At 39.2% G+C, this 21,999-nt stretch overlaps 1 protein-coding gene across 1 annotated transcript in view; it reads right to left on the bottom strand.

Annotated features, from left to right (window-relative positions):
• The window catches only part of col7a1l (collagen type VII alpha 1-like), a 62,671-nt gene that overhangs the window by 34,157 nt on the left and 6,515 nt on the right, over nucleotides 1-21,999 (bottom strand). The window contains 27 exon segments of the mRNA XM_038739148.1: nucleotides 1,191-1,256; nucleotides 1,463-1,489; nucleotides 1,591-1,608; nucleotides 2,012-2,092; nucleotides 3,578-3,765; nucleotides 3,916-4,059; nucleotides 4,783-4,906; nucleotides 5,322-5,461; nucleotides 5,579-5,851; nucleotides 6,401-6,547; nucleotides 7,228-7,347; nucleotides 7,633-7,779; nucleotides 8,126-8,263; nucleotides 8,788-8,937; nucleotides 9,176-9,289; nucleotides 10,056-10,214; nucleotides 10,748-10,867; nucleotides 10,996-11,142; nucleotides 11,251-11,367; nucleotides 12,140-12,295; nucleotides 12,537-12,653; nucleotides 12,757-12,886; nucleotides 13,722-13,885; nucleotides 14,186-14,359; nucleotides 15,657-15,750; nucleotides 17,381-17,540; nucleotides 17,771-17,951. Coding sequence (XP_038595076.1) covers nucleotides 1,191-1,256; nucleotides 1,463-1,489; nucleotides 1,591-1,608; nucleotides 2,012-2,092; nucleotides 3,578-3,765; nucleotides 3,916-4,059; nucleotides 4,783-4,906; nucleotides 5,322-5,461; nucleotides 5,579-5,851; nucleotides 6,401-6,547; nucleotides 7,228-7,347; nucleotides 7,633-7,779; nucleotides 8,126-8,263; nucleotides 8,788-8,937; nucleotides 9,176-9,289; nucleotides 10,056-10,214; nucleotides 10,748-10,867; nucleotides 10,996-11,142; nucleotides 11,251-11,367; nucleotides 12,140-12,295; nucleotides 12,537-12,653; nucleotides 12,757-12,886; nucleotides 13,722-13,885; nucleotides 14,186-14,359; nucleotides 15,657-15,750; nucleotides 17,381-17,540; nucleotides 17,771-17,951 — 3,596 coding nt within the window.

The following is a 21,999-nucleotide window of genomic DNA, read 5'->3' as shown; positions in this document are numbered from 1 at the left end:
TGTGGAAAATGTAATTATAGACATACACCGCAAAGCAACACTCACTCATACAGCACAGCAGGGTTATGAGATTGGATACAGTGAAAAGGAAAAAATAATAACAACAATAATTTGATATTGACTCATGAGGACAGAGCAGTTGTGTTAACATTTACTGTAACTGACTCAAGGAATGGGTAACAGTAAACAGACTGTTTACTGACTTATTTGAACTAATCTGTCCACATTGCTGAAGATGGTCTTATACCTTTTTACCTGAAACTGAACAGCTCGATAATGCACATCTGCTCTCTAAACCAGATACAACCAGCATAGTTTGTAGATCTCCAAATATTGAACTGTGAATCTGTCAATACCCAACAAAGGGTAGAAATGTGTGTTTTGACATGATGAAGACACTGTCACATTCACTTTATAGATAAAGCCATCCTGGGTCCAGATTAAGATAGTAATTCCCATTTCTTCTTATTTTTTCTTCACTGCAACCATCATTACTTTGACAACAGGCAACTGTTAGCTGTGGCATAACTGCAAATTTAATGATGATGAATTTAATGAATTTAATGAAACTGCAAACAGAGTTTTTAATATGATGATTGTGATTTTTGTTATTTTCTTCTGTTTTGGTGTGTTGAAAAATGTATTATATTTTGAAAATGTACTTGAGATAATAATAACAATATGGAAATGAACAAATCTCGCAGCACCCTTGGCCCATGTGGATTGAACAAATGAATTAATGGAGAGAAGAAAAAAACAACTTGGATAAACAAGCTTTTATGCAAAACAACACTAAACAGCTGTTTGGAACTCCAGCTTTAGAGAGCATTAGAGGTGAAAATAACTGGAATAATTTGAAGAAACTGACTTACTGCTCTCCACCTTATTTTATTTTTGTTAATTTTTGTGTTATACTTTAACCTTCTGTCAGTGACTGTGACTATTGCTGTTTCTACTGTCAAAGTTACAGCTACCCTGCTCATCAATGACCCCACTACAAAAGAACCTTGTAGTAGTGGCAGTGCACTTACTTAAACAGCTCATGTTCATGCTGCATATATAATAAAATGTACAGCAGATTCAGCCAAACACATGGGTAAGGTAATCTTGACAATAAATGATTATCAATGATGATGGCAATGACAAGAACGGTGTTAGTGTTTATTGTGTGTATGTTTATTGATTCTTACCCTTTCTCCCTTCTCTCCTTTGGAAGAAGTAAAAGGATCATAGTTTCCAGGGCTTGGCCTAAATCTCTACATAAACAAAAAAAGAGTAATGGTTATTCTAAAAAATGTATTAATAATAAAGATAATAAAGTTTAATTAATAGCAATGAGGGTACAATAATGCACGGCAAAGTGAGAACAGTCGATGGAAATGTATGGAAATGTGGGACAAAAGTATTAGCTTTTCACTTATCAGGTTTAATAATGCAGAGAAGAAAAGTTGATCAAACATACCAGTCCTCCAAGACCAAAACCATCTCCCTGAAAGAATGAGAGTTAGAATACTGAAAATAAATAACACTGCTTTTGCGCACATTAAAAAAAATCTATTTAATCTTTAACACAACATTAAGTTAACTCACCGGTTCCCCTTTCTGGCCCTGGATAAACAAACAATTAATATGATTAATAGTTGATGATGTAATATACCCAGAACAATGATTAATAAGACAACAACTCATAACATCTCATTAATCAAACCATTGTTAATGTGAGAAGTTCATATTAATGTCAGCACCAATCTGAAAAAAAAAATCTAACCAGGATACAAGAGAAGAAAAGACACACTGTCCTGCTGTTTAGGACCAAAAAGCAATATCAATGCTTATGTGTATTTATATTGAATGGTCATGTCATGTGGTGATTAGTACCCTCTCACATGTTTGGTTGCACTACGACTAATATTAGCCTATACTGATAGTGATGATGATCAATGATGACTAAAGTGGTGGTGGTGGGGTGGGGTGGGGGGGTTGTGGAGTATTTTGTGTCTGAAGTCACTACCTTCACACACTCAGAGGGGCAGGGACCCTGAGGCTTTAGCAGCCCTTCTGGGTCTTCAGTCGGGGTGTCCAACTGAGCAATCTGAAAATGGAAACGAGAAAAAACAGTATTCATCACGTACTGATCAAGGACATTTAGAATACAGGGGAAAAGATGGCTATGTAATGCACATCCTCCACAGCTCTGATGTCAAAATGAACTCAAGACTGCTGAAGTGTTTAAAGAGTCCTTATGAGTTGATTAAAAAAAGTGATTAGATTTACATTTATGTAGTACAGGGTCACCATGCATGCACAAACATCTGTGGCTTAGGCGACCTCTCCTATACATCTTAAAGAGGTGGTATTATGCTTTTTGGCTTTTCCCCTCTCCTTTATTGAATTATATATGTTTTTTGTGCATGTAACAGGTTTGCAAAGCGAAAAAGCCCAAAGTCCAGAACAAAGGGAGTTCCTATCTCCCACAGAAAGCTCTGCTCTGAATCGCTTGAAAACAGCTCGTTGTAGTCCAGTCACTTCCTATACTTGTGACGTAACAATGAAAACGCGTCATAAAGCTTGCCAAGCATCTAGCGAGGTCAGGCACGCACTCAAACCAAGCTAGTCTGAGCGGAGGCCCTTTGGCTCCACTCACCTTTGTTTGGTTTTCCATTGTAGAAATGTTGTACCTGTACCTGCTTCCAGGTACTTTTTTACGTATCACCTCACCTCCGTTGAGGTTGAGGTTCACGACAAGCTACGCACTATCTCTGGGTGCTATCTGTAATGGAAAACGGAGCAGGGCCGAGTAGAGTCGAGTCTATCGATTTGCGCTACGGTAGCATTTTTCGGCAAGGCAGCATAGATCGTCAGAACACAACAGTTCAACGTTTAGTCCTAAAAGACGATGCAACTCCTGCCTGGAAATTCACAATCACAACCTGTAAGTATGCTTTATTGGTTGTTAATCATATTTAAAATAAACATGGCAATGTAACTTCACAGACTGTTCAAGTGCGGAGTTGTTGTAAACGTTGGCTAACACTGCTAAAGTTATAGCTATAATGCTAATGTTACACCTGATGTGAAAGCTACTGAGCGACTTGTTTGGTCAATTTTTCTCTGCTTCTGATTGGCTAGTAGTCCTGGGAACTGCGCATGTGCAACTCACAACAAAGATTTTGTACAAGTAAGATGCATCACTCTGTAGCTCAAGAGCGGAGCATACAACACACAGGGTGAAAAGAGGAGCTGCAGCAATGTGCAGTATGAGAAAAATATGGTGTTTTTTGAAAATTAAACCACGTAAACCTGTTCTGGTACAACCCCTAAATAAGATTTTGAACCTGAAAATGAGCATAATACCACCTCTTTAAGGTACATTTCCATGTGCAACTTTAGTATAGCGATCTGATTAAAATTCAATCACCTAAAACACTAAAACACAGCCAGTTGTAAAACTTGGCTTCAATCGCATGCATGAATATCACATGTTGTTTGAAATTTATTCTCAAGTCTAATTGAACTCTAATTAGTTCAATGTTATAACAACAAAAGATATAATAGTTTTGCTTTGTTTCTGTCTTGCCTTTTCATATAGTTCAAACTCCGACAGCAGTTCCTCACTGCAGATGCTATTGATAAATTCTCTCTCAATGGAAGAGAAGTCATCAAAAGTGGGTGAGTAGAAGATATTTTTGTAGCTGGTGGGTGCTGCTATTTTATTCAGCTCCTCAATGTCTGCATTAGAAACTCCAACTGCCAGGACACTGACGCCTAGAGAGAAACAGATTCAAAACATGATAACCCAGGAAAAACCTGCAGGTTTGAAGTCTTGTTTGTTACATATCGATTAAAAAAAAACCAATTTGCTTCTTTAAAACTCGCCATTAGCGACACCATTTTAGCGGCTTTACAATAACTGACCCAAAGCACGTGCAATTCTGGAGGGTGGCACCACATTATCCTGGGCCCTGCCGTCTGTAATCAGAACCAGAACATGAGCCACATTCTGCCTCATCCCCAGAGACTCTAGGAACAGTTCCTGCAGAACGTAGCTGATGCCTTTTCCTGGGGGTACACAAGTGTATAAAGACAAAAAAAATTAAACCACTGGGAGAGTTTTGCTCTGATAAATGCAGGTAGACTAAATTTACTTGTCTGCACAGCACTGTTTCTATTTTTATTTTTCATAAACACATACAACACATACTGTACATACAACAAGCTGATAAGATATTTAAATATGAACAGCAAAATAATCTTAGACTAATGCATACCAGAAATTATAAAAGTTTAATAATACAATCAACAAAAATAGACAAAATTTGGGCCATTATTTAAGTAAAATTTAATGGCCATAAAACATTCTAGTCAAAAGCCAAGTTTCAGGTTTAAGTTTTTAACCTTCCATAAAAAACAATGACTAATTTATTATATTTTTTATAAATTAGTCATTAAATGGGACAATTTTTTATCATTTATATAATGTTCACTTTTTCTTTAAATCTCTGACTCAAATGAATGCAATTAAACATACACTCTGAGTTTGGAACATTTTTTATTACATGACATATAGTACAGTATAGCCTGCACAGTGAAACCTTTCTTTGATGAGATTATGTGAAATGATACTTGCTACGTCAGCAGTCAGTACTAATACTAATCTATATGTTCGAGGGACCAAGAATAGCATATTTTCTGTCCACCAGCATGACAGCTGTTAGAGGCTGCGATATCAACAGCAGGACCTAAATATGAAAAGAAATGTGCACATTTGTGTGCATCACTAACCTGTTCTGGTGTTGCCTCCTCTGTAACGTAGTGCTTTGAGGGCTCTGAGCACAGAGTTTCTGTCTTTGAATTCATTTAGACGGAATTCAATTCGAGGCTCATCACTGTAATGAACCACTGCTATCTGAGAGAAGATTAATGGAGAAAATACACATCAACACAACATCATCATGTTCACTAAATTGAATGTGATGCAACTTTGAGCTATAATTCTGCTTCACTTAGCCAATCACAAGCCATGTGGCATTCTGCCTTGTTTATCCTTTCTACTAATGTTTGAGACAGATTCTGCCCACATTGTGAAAGAATTGCACATAGTGTTACTGAAAATCATACTGGCCGGCACAAGACACTCACTGGAGCAGTTTGCTAACTTGCAGCAACTATCATCATTTACAGTCACTGCAATCCAGTCCAGTTTGTAATTGTCCTACTACACTAAACAAATGTACAGTCAAAGAGAGCAAAGTACAGTATACACCTCAAGCCATATCATCACCACAACATAAAACAAAGAACGTTTTTACTGAGAGACCAACCTGTGTGGCCTGAGAACCAATGACTGGGAAGTATGTGGCCACCCGGAACATGAAGTCCTTTATCTTGATAAAGTTGTTAGCGCCGATGCTGGAAGACTCGTCCACTAAGAATACTATGTCTGCTTTGGCCTTACCACACACTGAACAAAACACAAACACAAATCTTAAATACATTTCCACAATTTAATGTGTATAAGAAGCCAATACTCTCTATTTCTTATTTACACACCGTCACACTGTAGATCTCTCTAAAATACCTGGTCTTGGTGGAGCTGCTGTCTTTGCAGTGAATGGGGTTAATCGAAGGGAGGTGACTCCTGCCTCTTTGGCTTCAGTGACACTTGGCTGACCTGGAGGCTTCTTGGTGGTTATGGATTTAGTTGGTGGCACAGCAATGGGGTGCCGGGTGGTCCTGGTGGCTCCATGAGAGATGGTCGTGTTGGTGATGGAGGCAGTCGTGATATGAGGAGAATGGGGGGCAAGTGTGGCAAGCACAGACTGGACTGTAACCACCGGAGGATCATGTCCCACTGAGATTAACACAGGTTTCAAATTAGTGATTGTCTCATTTGCACAGTTAAAACTTTTTTGCTAGTATAGTTGCTGGGAAACATCTGTGGTGCTGTCCAATCAAAAGCAATCAACTATGTAAACTGAAGTCCCTGTAAGCATCCTGAGCTGCAACATACGCCAGGAATATTATGTCGAGGGCAAAGAAACTTATTAAACTTAAGTGCAAATCTTTTTCAAAAAATATTTTAGTTTCAGAGTTAGTAGTGTTCATGCAGTTTAGAACGACACAGAAATATCTGACTATGCTAAACTAACTGATGCTATTTAGGCATTTAGTTTTTTTTAACTCTTCAGTCTAGCTAAACAGGTCACAGGTGGATTTACCCTATAGTACGACTAGATTAAAGAAGAGTGTTTAACTCAATGCAATCAGTATATTAAACTAGTATACTTTCATTATGACATGAGTGGGAAAATATAGATACATTTTAAGTGTACGTATATCCTGTGCAATTAACAAGCATTTTGTAGCATGCCAGATTCAAACCTTTTCAATAATGACTTACATATTCTCTGATACACAGTGCTTATAGGCCCCTCCACTTCTCCATACAAAGGTCTGATGGTAAAAATATAAGTTCTTCCATACTGCAAATCGTTGATCTTATAGGAGGTAAAACCAGGGCCCAGGGTCTCTGTTTTGATCTCCAACACTGAAAAGACACACAAAGAAAAGCATTTCAGCTGATTTAATGTTCAGGAATAACAGGAAGGAAAACTTGCCTTCCTATTGAAATCAATGGTTTTTAGCAGAGACCTGATATAAGCTTATGTACAGAGAGACAGAGTGTGGGCTGGGTCTCTCCAAGCTGCTGCAGAGCTAATTGATGCAATGATGTGAACAGTGAAGCATTTCATTTGATCTGTGTCTAATACAATGTTCACATGTCATGTGTGTTGTTACATTATGTCTGTTTACTGTATTTCAGAGATATTTTATCTCTCCAACACTGTCACTCACTTATATCAGATTGTTACTAAAATTACAACCACTGCCTACCAAAGGAAAAATACTTGTAAAACTCTGCATTTATGATAAAACATGAATATTGGATTTGTTTTTCTTAATATTTCCCATTTCAACAAAAGGGTGCTTATGCTGAGAATCAATACACAGTGCAATAACATGCTACTTATCCACTTCAAACCCGCTGGGACAGTCAACAAAAATTATTTTTTATTTCTGTCACACTGTACTTGGAATGTATTCAAATAAATAAAGTTTTCAAACCAATGCCTCTTTAAAACAAAACAGTGTGCCTCTTTGGGTTAACAATTTGACTGAAAATTGCATTCATGTTAACGTGATGCTAAATAGAGGGTGACCACTGACCTGAGATGTGCCTCCAGGAGAGAAGGTATCCAGAGACGCCAGCCACACGTGTCCAGTTCAGAATAGTGCTGCTGTCTGTAGTGTTCAGAGCAGCAAAGCCATTCACTTTTGGAAGATCCACTGTAACACGTGAAAGGAACAAACAAAATACGTCAGGACCATGTTTGATTTACTCAGTCATACAGTATGTTAGAGAACAGGAAAAAAAATCAAGATTATTACTTTTGCTGCATACATTGAAACATGTCAATCAAAGGATAATTAATATTTATATACAACCATGCACAATAGAGATGCACTGTTCAATATTTTCTCACTAAATACTGATTTCGATATCTCAATTCAGGATATCTGCCAATACTAATTCCCTATCTGATACCATTGTATATCTCAGGCAGGACTCACAGGTGCGAGCAGTGACGAGGACTGGGCTTCCCTCTCTATTGCCCACCATAGAAGACACCTGGATCTTATAAGCTGAGCTCTCCCGCAGGTTGTGGATAGTGAAGGTGGTTGAAGCAGCAGATACCTTGTGCGACTTTTCATCACCCCCTACAGCAGACAATAACACAAATCCAGCATATAGAGATAATCAGAGTGTGAAATAATAGTGCTGTGTACTCATTTACTGTAAAAACTCTATTGAAATGAGCCACAGGAGTCCAAACAGTGAGTTTTTAAGAGCTACGTAAAATGACCAATTATGCAAAAGTATAGTGAAAATGCTGATTTCCAAGAAATGTTGCAGTTAAATGATGCCACTGCTTAGCAACACTTGAATAGGGTTGGGATTATAGTTAGGCATTGAATTAACAGTGAAATGGTTATAGGTGTCAGGCACTGGCTTTAAACTCTAAACTGTATGTACACATGGTTGACTGTATGTGAGGTCCCTCACCCAAGAACGGAATCCAGGAGATTTTGTACCCAGATGCACCTTGTGTTTTCCTCCAGGAAAGGGTGAAAGAGTTTACTCCAATATCCACAACCTTCACCTCCCTCACTGCCTGAATAGGCTCCGAGTCTGAAACTGCAGCTGAAAAATAATACCATACAAACACAATTCTTTATAAATTTACAACTGTGAATCACATTAAAATTTATTTCCCCCAAAATTCTAATCAGTTCCACTCATAATGCATAAAATATCTATAAAAACATCATTAAATTTAGAGCAATCCAAAATCTCTGAGCTGAATGAGCTGGTTTATTCACACACTATCATTTGTCAGTGTAATAAATTTGGCACTTGGAGCTGGTGTAACATACCAACTTTGACAGTGACAGTGATAAAATGATAGCAGCTCTGCTGACTTGGACTCAGTGACACATACTACAAGTGACAATGACACGAACTGTGGTTAAAATAGGAAGACCAAAGTACATGACTTGTCAGTCAAACAAAGACACCACAAGGGTTGCTGTGGCATGGGATTGAGAAACCCACTGTCCCTACCCATTTAATTACAAAGGGATGCACAGCTGCACAGAGCTATTTAGATCTAAAGATGAATCACAATCAGTTAAAATAAACTGCAAGACCTAACTTCCGTTCTGTACCTGTGAGCTGAGATAAGGAGATTTCTGGTCCCTCTGAGTTGCTGTACACTGCACAGATGGTGATTGTGTAGGTGGACTGTGGGTTCAGGTCTTCGATACGATGGAAAAGAACACTATGGTCTAGGTAACGGGACAGAGGGCTGCTATCATCTGTAAACAGGAAGGTACATAAGCACAGATACACATAACACAATATTACTTGCAATGCAGGAATATTGAGTGACTCCCACAGTTCCCATTCCTGTTTTTTTAGATATATAGTCTTTAAAGGCATCAAAAGGTTCTCTGACAAGTATACAAACAGAAAGTAAATTTGACTGACCTGTGAAAACATAAATAGTCCCCATATTGGAGATGGAGCAGAGAAAATAATGGGTAAATATATCACCTGACTTCCAAGAGAGTTTGTACTCGGTAGCGCCAACAATGGGACTCCACTCCACATCTATGGAGGTACTGGTGTAGGATGTCACTTTGAAGTTGGATACATAGCCCAACGGAGCTGAGAAAAGAGGAAGATCATGAACATGAATAACCTGCATTTGCTCTAACAATACATTGTCAATTACATTATTTAATCGATAATATGAAACAGAAAGATTCATGACAAGGGTACATTTTTTCTGTCAAAGCTTTCTAGATGTAGTACTCCAGGGTGTATCAATACACTGTGCCGGGGGGTTTCAAGTGCAACACCCAGCAATGAAACTTTCAACCAGACAGGGCAGAGCAATCCTGTTTTTCAGCCTGGTGTTAAGTTACTGTTAAAAGACGGTGAATTGATCTCCAGGCACTTCTAATACAAATTAGTATAATCTTAATTTAATTTATTATTTATTTAACTCATGCATCATTACAGGGGCTGGTCATATAATTAGAATATTATCAAAGAGTTTATTTATTTCAGTAATTCCATTCAAAAAGTGAAACTTGGATATTATATTCATTCATTACACACAGAAAAGGAATGATCACTTGAAATATAAATATAAATCAGTCTGTGTGGAATGAATGTATACATTATACAAGTTTCACTTTTTGAATGGAATTACTGAAATAAATTAACTTTTTGATGATATTCTAATTATATGACCAGCACCTGTATATATTGACTTGGAATGATACTTTCTAGATGAATAAGATGACTCTACACACAGAAAGAACAAGAAAATATTTTGGCACAAATCTCTGCAGTCAACCAATTGTAGTCCAATCTAAACTTCAGTGGTACTTCAGGTGGGTGGGAGACATTGAATACTTGTACTCACAAGTTTTGAAGGTAGCAGAGATGCCAGGTCCCACCACAGATCCAAACAGCACATAGAGAGTCAGGACATACTCTGTATCATGGGCTACATTCTTCAGCTGGTACTCTGTGGTGCTGCCGTTCAGAGCCAACTGCCTGGGACGGTCCCGGCCAATAAACTCTGAAAAAAATATCAACGTTGACAGTACAGTCACATCACTCTTTCTTTCAATTGATTATTCCTCAATGTTCTGGCATTTCTCTCAACTCTGGCTCAGCATCAGAGCCCCCTTCTCTGGAAATCATAACCTCGTCCTTTTCCCCCCTTTTGTATTTCATCAAAGTGAGTCCCTATGCCACCTGTCACATCCTCCTGGCAGACCGGCAGGGTGGATGTGTCCATTATAAAAGCAGTGGCATTTCAAAAGCTCTTGTCAGAGTAAATCTGTCACTGGGAGAAAGGGAGCAAGCCAACAGTAGAAGAAAGGCTGGGCATGCGTGCATGCATACATACATGCAAACAAAAGCAAATACCCTTTACCCGCCACTTGCTGTAGAAAGACATCATTGGGCTGTATGGTGCTTCATCAATGTAGAGACATTTTATATATACAAGCACCATGGGATGTATCACAAGAAGAACCAGATACTACTAGATACTACAGACCTACTTTAACAAATAAAACAGGAGGGTTGAAAGTGAGAGTAAATCACCTGGGGTGGGTCCCCAGGCCAGTCTGTATCCTGTGGCTCCTGGGACACTGTTCCATGAGATGACAGCAGTGCTGGTGCTCACAGCCGACACCTTCAAAGTTTGTACTGCACTGCTTTCCACTGACACACAGAGAGAAAGCCAAAGAGGGCTGTTATGCATCTTCAAATCTAGCCATGTCTGTATCTATAATAAAGTAACCATTGCTCATTCCTGTATTTTTGTACTCTCTAGCAAGAATCCTAGTTACATGTTTTGACTTTGGTGGCAGTGATGGGCCCCTCAGTGTCTCCAAAGATGGGGTTGATGGTGATGGTGTACTCAGAGCCTGAGCGGAGGCCTTGGATCATGTAATAGTTAAAGGTGTCCCCGAGGTTTATGTTTTCTATGTGGTCGTCTGAAAGACACAGAGAGACACAGAGGCACTGAATAGCTGAATGCCATAATATAAGATCTGGTTTAGTCTCTGTAACACCCCCATGTACAATTACGTAGCAAAGAGTACCTGGGGATGCCCATGTCAGACGGTATCCTGTGGCACCCCTAACTGATGCCCACCTCGCCTGGACAGTGTCTGTGGTGGCGTTTTGGACCCGAAACTCCTGAACTTGTACCAGCTTTACTGTGGAACACACCACATCCACACAAACACGCACACAAAATCGATCCACAAAATTATAGTTATCACAGAAAGTAAGGCTATTTGATTCAGACCTTTGATAGAGAAGAACTATTTAAAATAATGTAATGAAATACATAATAATCAAAATCAAAACATAGCATCTAGAAGTTTTCTCTAGTACCATGAAACAGAATAGATGAAATTACTGTATCTAGTAGACATACTGCTGGTATTTTCAATAGAACAACATCACCCTAGTGTGGATATATCATGGTACTGCACCTTAGCATTTGCTTCCTTGTGTTGTCTCTGGTTTTATTCTCTATAACATGACTTTGTCCTGCAATTGTTAATTGGTTACAGTGGTCCAGGCTCTTTTTCTTTAGTTGTTTGGAGTCAATAATGTGTAAAATTTTAATGTGTAAAAGTGTCACATATGGTAAAAAGAGTGTAAGAAAGTTCTTTTGGTCTTTGGATTTTGTTTTTAGGTAAATTAATGAAGCAACGCCTGCAAGCTAGTTCAAGCATTCATCTCCACCTGCACTGAAAACACACATGACATGCCTCACATTCCTCAATTGGTGGTCTATTTAAGCTGCAAAAATACTTGTGCTCATCCCTTTCCCCACTTTATCTCCAATAAACACAATAGGGAGTAAAGAGGTAAGAGCCTGGACACCAAACCGTAACTTTGTTCAGCTGTAATAATCATTTTTACTTAGTTGTCTGAGAAATAAAATTATGGAGTTTTGTTAAAAGCCAACAAACTTACATGTCTTGCCCACTATTGAGAGTGGTTCACTTGGTCCCTGGGGGTAAACAGCATAAATACTGATAATGTACTTCTTATCCTCCTCCAGGCTGTCAATTACATGAGAAGAGGTGTCTCCAGGAAGCAGGTGCTCATAAATAAATCCTGGTCGGGTGGCTATAGGACAAAAATCTCAAAGAATCAGTACCCAAGAAATATATATCCCAAACAACTTCTCCTGTGATGCTAAATGTCTTAAGTTCAACATTGTTAAATGAATATAAATGATTGATTTACATTTTATACGTAGGTGTATCATAATGATGATAAATGGCACAAAAACACACATAACATTTTTATACTGGACTGCAATGTCTCTTGTGTTAAATAATACTTCCAAAGTGTAATGTTAGCATACATCTTGGGATGAAGATCTTGAATCCATTGAGCTTCCCCGGAGGAGGCGTCCAGCCGAGGCGCAGAGAGAAAAGACCCTGCTCAATAACACGGAAGTTTGACACCTGAGGCAAAGGGGCTAAAAGACAGAAACTTGTTGTTCAGGGCTGTGAAGTTCAGTGACATCCAAAACAGATTCATGTGTGTCTAAAAGGGTACACACGCTGATGTATGACACCCACTTGTCTGGACGGTGATTGTAGCAGAGTCTCCTATGAGGCTAGGGTAGATGGCGTACACAGTGAGAGAATAGTCTGTTTTAGGACTCAGCTCCATCACCATTGCTGTGCTCACATCTGCCTTCAGATCAGTCTGTTAGATACACAGAAGACAGCAGAACGAGAAGCAGCTTAGTGAGTGTGGTTGTGTGAGAAAGAAAGAGCAAGACAGACTGAAGTAAAGAGAAAGATAATTGATAAAGAAAGCGTTGAAGTCAGAGCAGAAGAGAGAAATACACAAAGACAGTGCAATAACACAGATATACTTCTGAAATGTGTACTTAAATAAAGTGTTAACCTCTGTAAACTAGTAAGCATCCTTATGGTTTATTTATACTTCTGTCCAATACCCTCTTCTCCATCATATTCAAATGAGGTGGCATGTTGTGCCTTGTAACATAATGCAGCAACTAAAGTATTGCTCTTTTGGTACTCTAACATAATTCTCAGTCTCTGTCAAGGAAACGATTGCAGTGTTATCTTGAAAACATATTGCAGAAGCAAAACCACAGAAGCATGGATATTGTTGGAGAAAAGGACATCAATGCCAACACCACTGTTCATGTGGAGCTCATTAATGCAATGTTGAGAAGCATCTGGTTATTGAGTTTTTCAAGTAGAGTAATTTCAGGAGACGTCTGATCTCCCCAGAGCTTGAGCTGAGCAATGTAGGCTTATTTCATAAGATCTAACAGATTATTTTTAGTTTATATCAAAGTGTTTGAGCTTTGAGTTCATTGAGTTCATTGGCAGAAAACAGATTGTGATGTGCTCCTAGGTCCCAAATTGGTTTTCCAGCAAGTCGTGCCGTAAGCTATTGTTAACAGTTCCAACAATAGGACTTCTGATATGAAAATACAGTCTGTGCTCTGTTACAGTCCAGCTCAATAGCAACACAACTATGATCACGCACATGCATAACACATCACCTGTCTCTGCTGTAGCGGGAGGAGGTGTCCCTTAGAGTTGAAAGGGGTGACCAGGAGACGATATCCGGTGACATCACCTGTGGCCTGGCTCCATGTCAGTCTGAGGGAACTGTGGGCCAACTCGCTAACTTGCAGGTCTCTGGGACCCACCACACGCTCTTCAACTAGGGTTGGGAGAAGGTACACAAAGAGGGATGAGATGAAAAAATGAGAGAAAAGGAGGAGAGGAACATAAAACACGCAAGTTGGTCTGAATGTAGAATCTGTCAGCAAGATAGATCCATTTTCTTGAGAAAGCTGCAGGGCAGAGTGAAATAAGAGACTATTATTCATTTTTATTACACTTTTCAAGCTCTAGTTTGAAACACAATTTGTCAGTATAAAAATGCAAGCTGCTGTCAGTGAGGGCAGCTTTAAGGAAATAGTTTGGTACGAAGAACTTTGCATTCATACTGCTAGCCTACCAGGCTGGGAGATTTTCACAGGACGTGGTGGTTCAGAGGCTGTAAAACACACTCTGCGGGACAGTTTGGCGAGGATGGTTTCAAGACGAGAGTAGTCAGTGCCCAGTAAGAGGTGCTCCTCAATTGGCTCTGACACAATCCTCCTCAGCTCCAACTCATCAGCTCCCCTAACACCTGCTCACAGGATAGACAAAAAGTCAATGGGAAAAAAGTGTGTGACAAAGATACAGCAACAGGACAGTTAGTCCACTGATATTTGCCAAGAAAGATAAAAACAACCTTTCAAAAACAATTAACATAATCAATGGCATGCTTTACATATATGGCATGATTTTTGATATCTGTGAGATTTTACTTGTTTAATGCACAATAAAAACAAGTGAATACCAAAAATGGAGAAATAATTATGTGGCATCATTGCTGTTTGACATGCATTTTCTCCACATATGTTCCTACAGACACCACTAGGTGGAGCTGTGGCATTTTTAATGATATATTGGAAACCATACACATGTATACTGAAGACATACACAGGCTCATTCAAATGCTTTCTGGCCTCTATCTCAAGTTACGGCATTATGTATGTTTGTCAGAGCCCAGTGTGTGGGCTGATAAAGACCCAGTCTGGGCTTGAAAAGTTCTGCTGTCTTAACGTAATGATGTAGATGACCATAATACAAGTTGTTGTGGGAGAGTTACAGTTGCTCGAAATCACCATCTGGAAAAGATAAACGTGCATTTGTTTTTTTACTAGTTGTTTGTATGCAGAGAGCATTTGAATGTATCTGTACGTATATGTGTTATCCATGCTACACAGGCTCTACAAGCATATTGGTTTTGCACTTGTACACAAGATGCATGAAGAGCTTCTCCGTGGAGGTGATGAACGAGGGGAGCAGGCCTCAGTGTCAGAGGTGCAGATGGGGGACAGTGAATCGCCTAATGAAAAATGGCTGCAATTAGCACACCATGAGCTAATGAGCAGTAATTATTGCACCGCTCCCAGCTGAGAGGAGTAAAGTTGTGGGCTTGTGTGCTTATGCATGCATGTGGAAGAAAGAGGGTAAGATATGTAAACTTGTGGATAAGCAGTAGTGTGTATTCATGAGGGGAAAGGCGTAGGATAAAGTAGCTTTGCTGATGCAACACACAGTATCAGAAAGTGCACTTTTACATAACACAGTACAGGAGCTGAATTAATCACTCATTATTACATACATATTTAGTAGATGTTGTTATGTTTGCACATACGCATTCAGTGCATACACCTGCATGAGTGCGCCCAGACACTCAGCAACATGAGTCACACACACTCACAAATACCCACACTGAATCCAATAAATTCAAATGTACAGGACATGAATTTCTAACTGCAAACACTGCAGATAAGCCGGCAGAGCTCGGATAAAATCTGAGGAGCTGCTGCAGCGGGGATGTTGGAGGAATTCACAATACCAAGTTCCGTGCTCACCTACTGCAAAGAGAGAAATCCCATTGTCAGCCACTGCTTTGGCTGCGGCATCGACCTGGTCGTCTGAACGTCCGTTTGTGATCATTACAGCAATCTGTACAGCAGTGAGACAGAAATAATTCCATATGGATAGTTCTTAAACATAACATAACGATATCTTACTCACACACTGCCATTTATCATGAGTAAAATATACATACACGAACATTAAGGTAAGTAACTAAAAATTGGTACAAGTGGGTGACTAATCATTTTAAGATTAGTGGCATTCTGCAATGATTTACATTAAACAATAACCTGATAATCTACACAATGATTAATACCAGTATGGTTAGCTCAGTTTCCACCTTTCATTTTTTAAAATGTTTTTATAAATCTATTGTTTGTCTCAATGAACGTTTATCCACCATCCAAACAATAGTTTGTTTGAGTAAAAAGAACATCATTGCAAACAGTATTATGCTCACAAAGCCCCCATGGACTTTTGACATGGTTTGACTCATAATTGAATACATAATTAAATAAATCAAACAAACAAAGTGGAATAAAAGGATGTTGGCTTGCAACTGAGACTACTAATTTGCCCATTAAGGAAAATTTACTCAGTTCATTCAAAGTTCACCCCTCAGTCAATGAAGAAGGGGGCGCTTAAAAGCATCAATATGAGAATGTAGCTGCTTTTCTGCATGTGCTCTGGCTGCACAATTCAATATAATCAGCCTAATCCTCACTTCTCTGCCTTCCCACGTCAAGTGTACTGCTGCAAGATGATTCACACACGCACATACTCAGAGATAGAGAAATGATTGGAATGCTAACCAGCTGTGTTATACTGAGACTACACTACAGTTTTAGGCTGTCAGAAAAATTCAGCTGACAGAAATGAAGAGCTGTTGGAAAGACATTTGACAAGGCACTTATGAGACATATTTAGTTAAGTTGCTGGCTATTGCGTTTGGGGCTGTGTCACAAAGCAGGTCAATCTCTGTCTTTAGGCATTCTTTGAATGTCCATCAATTTGACTTTTTTGTGGTGTGTCTGGCACTGTTGTCACAAGTCATCCCTTATCAACAGCCATTCAGTCAACTGAGCATGCTGAGTCTGTAGTGGAGGCAAAATGTATTTCTTCCATCTTGTTTCTTTTTCTTCTTCCCCAAGCAAAAGACAAACCAAAGCACAGAAAATCTGTTAACAGTTGTATCTTCCTATCAGACATACTCCTAGTTTGTATTCCAAGCATAAAGCAGTTTAATCAGATTCACAGTGGTGTGAAAATGGTAGACCAGTTTGCTGTGTTTGTTTTTTCCACAATGTTCTTTGGAGTACAAATACAGACTTCTGACTACTCCTTTCCTTTCACACAGGGCCACAACATACAATATGTGTATGTTGATGACCAGCTGGAAGCAATAGTCTTTGCAGTGTGGGTTGTAATCCTAAATAACAGTTACCTGTTGCTTATGTGTCCCACTTTTTCACATTTAACTAGATTCTAGCCCTTCAGTTTTTAATGTGTGCAGAGGGTTTAAGGACTTTTTATTTTATAGTGATGTGACCTCTTTTACCTTTGCTGTTGCTTGATATTGCCTACAGGAAGTGTAGTCATTCTGTGGGACTCTTTCAAGGGTACAGGATAGCTTTTGTCTATGCTTTGCTCTAAGTCTGTGGGTGTGCTAGACACTCTGTGAATGGGTTTTCACATCTCCCTGGTTAAGGCATTGTACCTTTGGGGCAGTGTCTCGACTGATGACCGGGCTGAACACAGGGTCAACCAGAAACTGGAGGGCATCACCAATCCTCCTGGATCCACCCTGATAGGGGAGGTCTCTGATGGCCCTGAGGACCTCCTCCAGTGAGCTGTAGTCTGTCAAAGCAATCCGCATTCTGAAAGGATTACAGGGACAGCAAAACTGGATCATGTAGAAATAATGGAATAGCTAATACAAATAGTTGATAACTGATTTGAGCTCCTGGGACTCTTAACTTGAAATTTTGATGTAACAATCACCTGTGGTGAAGTTAATTGAGTCTGGCTTGATGGTGATTATTTAAATATGCATGTGCAGTGTGTTACTCTTTGATATGTTGTGCCCGGGTTGGTATTTTAGTTTTACCTTGGGACATCCCCAAAGACAGTGACTCCAAAGCGGACCCCTTCAGTTCCCACCACACTGTCCTGGAAGGTGGAGATGACGGCTGAGATGAATTCTTTGACACTGGAGAAGCTGGTCTGGCCCACACTCCATGACTCATCCACCAGAAAGACAATGTCTGCCTGCACCACTGTCCTGCATGCTGAGGGGAAGAGAACGGAAGAAGTGGGGACATCAAGGAGTGGGGAGAAGGGGAATGCACGATTGAAAGATATAAGTTAGCTTGTCCTAAACTTTCATAATCAAAAGAATTTGGGCAAAATCCAAAGTAAATCTTTCTTAAGGTTAAAGGTTACGGCTGGCAATCAAGCCGCATAACTCATGATTTATTCCTTGTTCTCTGACCACCAGATAGCAGACTTGTTCCATCCTGTTGAGATTTTTCCTTTCAATTGCTTCTGTCATGCAGCCAGAGCACCACACAAATCCCCTTGAATTTTTAATGAGACACAAGTGAGCCAAAGAGCCTATCAATATTCTGAGCACTCCAGCAATAAAACTTTAGTACAGCGATGAGAAACGCCTAGAATAATAAGGTAAACACACCCAAAATCAGGGTCAGCCCCCTTGCTCAGGCAAACAATCGCATTGAACATAAGGATCTGCTGTATTTGGCAGGATTCAGATGCGTTTTAATGTGGAGTTAAAAGGCCAGACTCACACAAAAAAATTACACTGATGCATTGACTACATGCACACACACATTCACACATACATTATCTCCTGAAACGCTGTCTCAGATGCACACAGTTGCACACATTCCCACATAAATATACAGTACTGTACTAGCAAAGGCACAAACCCCACACAAAAATCTGCTGCGTGTGCAAACGCCCACTGAGTCAATATTCTGGCATTACATATGCAATAAACCACAGTGACGACAGCATTGATTAGGCTAGTGAATGAGAGATAGGCACCACTGATTGTTCTGTAAGTGATAACTCAGCTCCTGTGCTATCCTCTATTTCATTACAGAGCTTTCTCGCCTCTATTATCTCACCCTTCTTTCTTTGGCTGCAATCCCAGCATTCACTCGGGGTGACATATGTCTCCAGCCCATGGCAACCTAACATTGTGTTCTCTCTCACACACCTATACATCTCTGGCCACACATCGAGGAAACAAAAGATTATTGGGAATACCATTTTGGAGCCCTCTCTAATACTGAGCTACTATCTTTGCCTTGGAGCTTTAGAGTCATATATTTAGCTGATAAAAAAAACAGTTAAAACCACTGATGCAAATTTGCAGGATACAACAATATCTATCCTCTTTATCCTGAGTTGAGCAGGACCCTAGCATACACATGTGGCTATTCTTTTTACTGGGGTACATTTTCTACTCCACAGATTTCTTGTAAACGCACATAAAACATGGTGGAAACTTTGCGGAAGGAAGCAACTGGATGCTGGTCTCTGTCAGACAGACACAGACCGAGGTTGAAAACAAGATCAATTATCCAGAAGTTTGTCTGTCTGGGCTGGCAGGTGAAACCACATGCCAAGGATAAGAAGACAACACATGCTGAGGGATTAGGAATGGTTTTCTTGAAGGTTATCAACACTGATATCTCAAAGGTTGTATACACCTCTGTGTTAGACCACCATTGATTTATGCATTAGATGTAGCTCAGTGGCTACAGCATACGCTGCATAAAATTCTGCCAGGAAATAGCCTAAGAAATAATGATGCACCACTGCAATAAGCGCCAACAAGATCAAAAGAAAAGATGCAAACCAACAGAGAGCACAAGTCTAAGAAAGTCAAAGGGCCATCAGGCACCAGATTTTATCCAGACAAATGAATGTAAAAGTTCCTCTAAGAAGAAGAAACTGCAGTAATTTGCAGATAATCTACAAAGTGTGGGAAAGAAATATTAAATGAACAAAATACCAAATATCTCCCAGTCCATGTGATAAATACACAATAATTCCCCCATGATCTCTTTCCAGAGCCATGTACCCACCCCTTTGGGACAGACAGCAAACAAGCAAGTCATTCTACTACTCTATTCATAATGTTGTGGTTCTAATTTGAATTTCATGCAGTCCTTATTTTGTTGAAAAGAAAAACACATATGTGACCATAAAGGGTATTACTAATCAGCTGACTGACACTAAGTTGACAACTAGGTCAACCAGAGGGACCGGTTCTGAACTGGTGGTTGTTTCTAAATTCTGTTTGCACATTTGTTTGGGTCTACACTATGCTGTCTCATCACCTCCTAATATGTTCTTTATCATTGTAGTCTGCAATTAGGTCATGTTTTGGTAAATATAGACTGTTTGATTTTTATCTGATTGGAGCAACAAAAAAATCCACGATTTCACATGAGTTAAAAAACATGTTTTAGTTGAATCTTTCGTTAGAGCAATAACATTAAGCAATACAAACTCAACAGTGAAAGCAGCTTGCTCCAAATTTCCCATTTGTTGGGGGGCATAGAGTTTGTCCTTAAATGTGATTTTCAGATTGAAAAATTGCCAGTCAAACTATCTTCATTTCACAAACAGGTACTTTTGTGCTGGAAACACACATGCACAATTTCACCCCACATCAAACTCCCATCTGGAACAACAGATATGTGCTATGTAACTGCAAATCTCTCAACTTACAGCATTGGATGGATAAAAATATCTGGTCAGTAGCCCATTTAATAGATGACCAGGGATGCTGGCTAACTTATGATAGCTTCTGCTCGAAATACAACATGTGCCCAATTTGACAAAATAATAAAAGCAATTCCTCCATCAATTAAAGGGTTAATCCAAAACATGGAAATACAACGGCTGTATTAAATCTACCCACACTCCAACTCAATGGTCGGGATTTCCTGGATGAGGGGTTTTCAAACAAATTAATTTGTATTCACCTTAATAAAATACTCTTCCCAATAGGATCAAACAGAAACTCCATACTCCAGCTGTTCTCTGAATCAGACATTAAGAAATTTAGAACCAACTATTTCAAGTACCCTGTAAGCCCCAAGACAAAGGAGTCCATTTTAAGATTATGAGCGATATATATCCATCCATGTGAAACTGAAATTGAAACAACTGATCACCTGTTTTTCCACTGTATGTACTGTGAAACCTTTTGGGAAGACTCACAGGACTTTCACTCAACCAAAACCCAACTACTAACTCCTCAGAAAATATTGTGTTTGGTGTTACTATGAAGGACAATAAGACTGACTTAATTTTGAACAATATGATATTGATGGCAAAGTTTTTCATCCATACCTCCAATTGAAGAAAAACAAACCCCCTTTTTTCTGTCTTCAAACAGGACCTCATCGTCAATCATCTTTGTGCTTTAAAACTAATGAAAGGGAAACATGCAAGATCTCTCCTCCATGCCTGAAGATGTTTGAGGACCCCTAGCAACCTTTTATTTTATTTTATTATTTATCCATATTTATTTATTTACTCTTTCCTTTTATATATTTACTCTTTATTTTTTAACACACTTTAAGTTATTATACGTTATTCTTTCTATCTTGTGTGCCTTGTATGCAAACTGAGAGGTATTAATGTCATGCTATGCCTTTAAATTGTAAATGAATCTTCTCAATAAAAAAAAAAAAAAAAATGTTCCTGTTTCCTGTTACTTTGGCAAAATCAGCTTTAGACTTTGAAAAATGTGAAACGGGTCACTTGTAGTGATCAACCATAAACCCCACAGAGAATTATCAACTCTAAAACCCACCTTGTTTGAGGGTAGCACCAAATGGCAGAATAAGAATATTAGCAACTAAGTTAGCTGGTGAACATAGTGGAACATTTAGCAGCTATAGAGTCAGATATTTCCCTCAGAATTTGGTGGAGACCAAAACATAGGTAAGGAGAGGCCTACATTTGTCATGTAAACAGAAAGGCTACCTGAAATTAATGCTAAAAGCTCTGTGTCCGCTGTATGTGTACAAGTTCTCTACAACTTTTTAAGGTGATACTTCAGTTTAACTCCGCTGTCCCCTGTTGGCTAACTTTAGCACTTGCCTTGCAAACATGGAGCATCAATCGCCTTTTGCAGTCGTGCCTGTGGCCACCTGAAATTTTTACGCTGTAAAACAATACTGACCTAAAATAGGCCAAAAAGCTCACTAGAGCTGTCCAGTGGGATGATACATTTCTGTGGGTTCCTCACAGTCATTTAATGCATTGTTAAAAAAAAGTAACAAAAAAAAA

Source organism: Micropterus salmoides, unplaced genomic scaffold (genome assembly GCF_014851395.1).
Source record: "Micropterus salmoides isolate LMB-PRFRI ecotype aquatic unplaced genomic scaffold, ASM1485139v1 Ms_hic_scaffold_23, whole genome shotgun sequence".
Taxonomy (NCBI): domain Eukaryota; kingdom Metazoa; phylum Chordata; class Actinopteri; order Centrarchiformes; family Centrarchidae; genus Micropterus; species Micropterus salmoides.
This window is presented reverse-complemented; position numbering and strand designations above follow the sequence as displayed.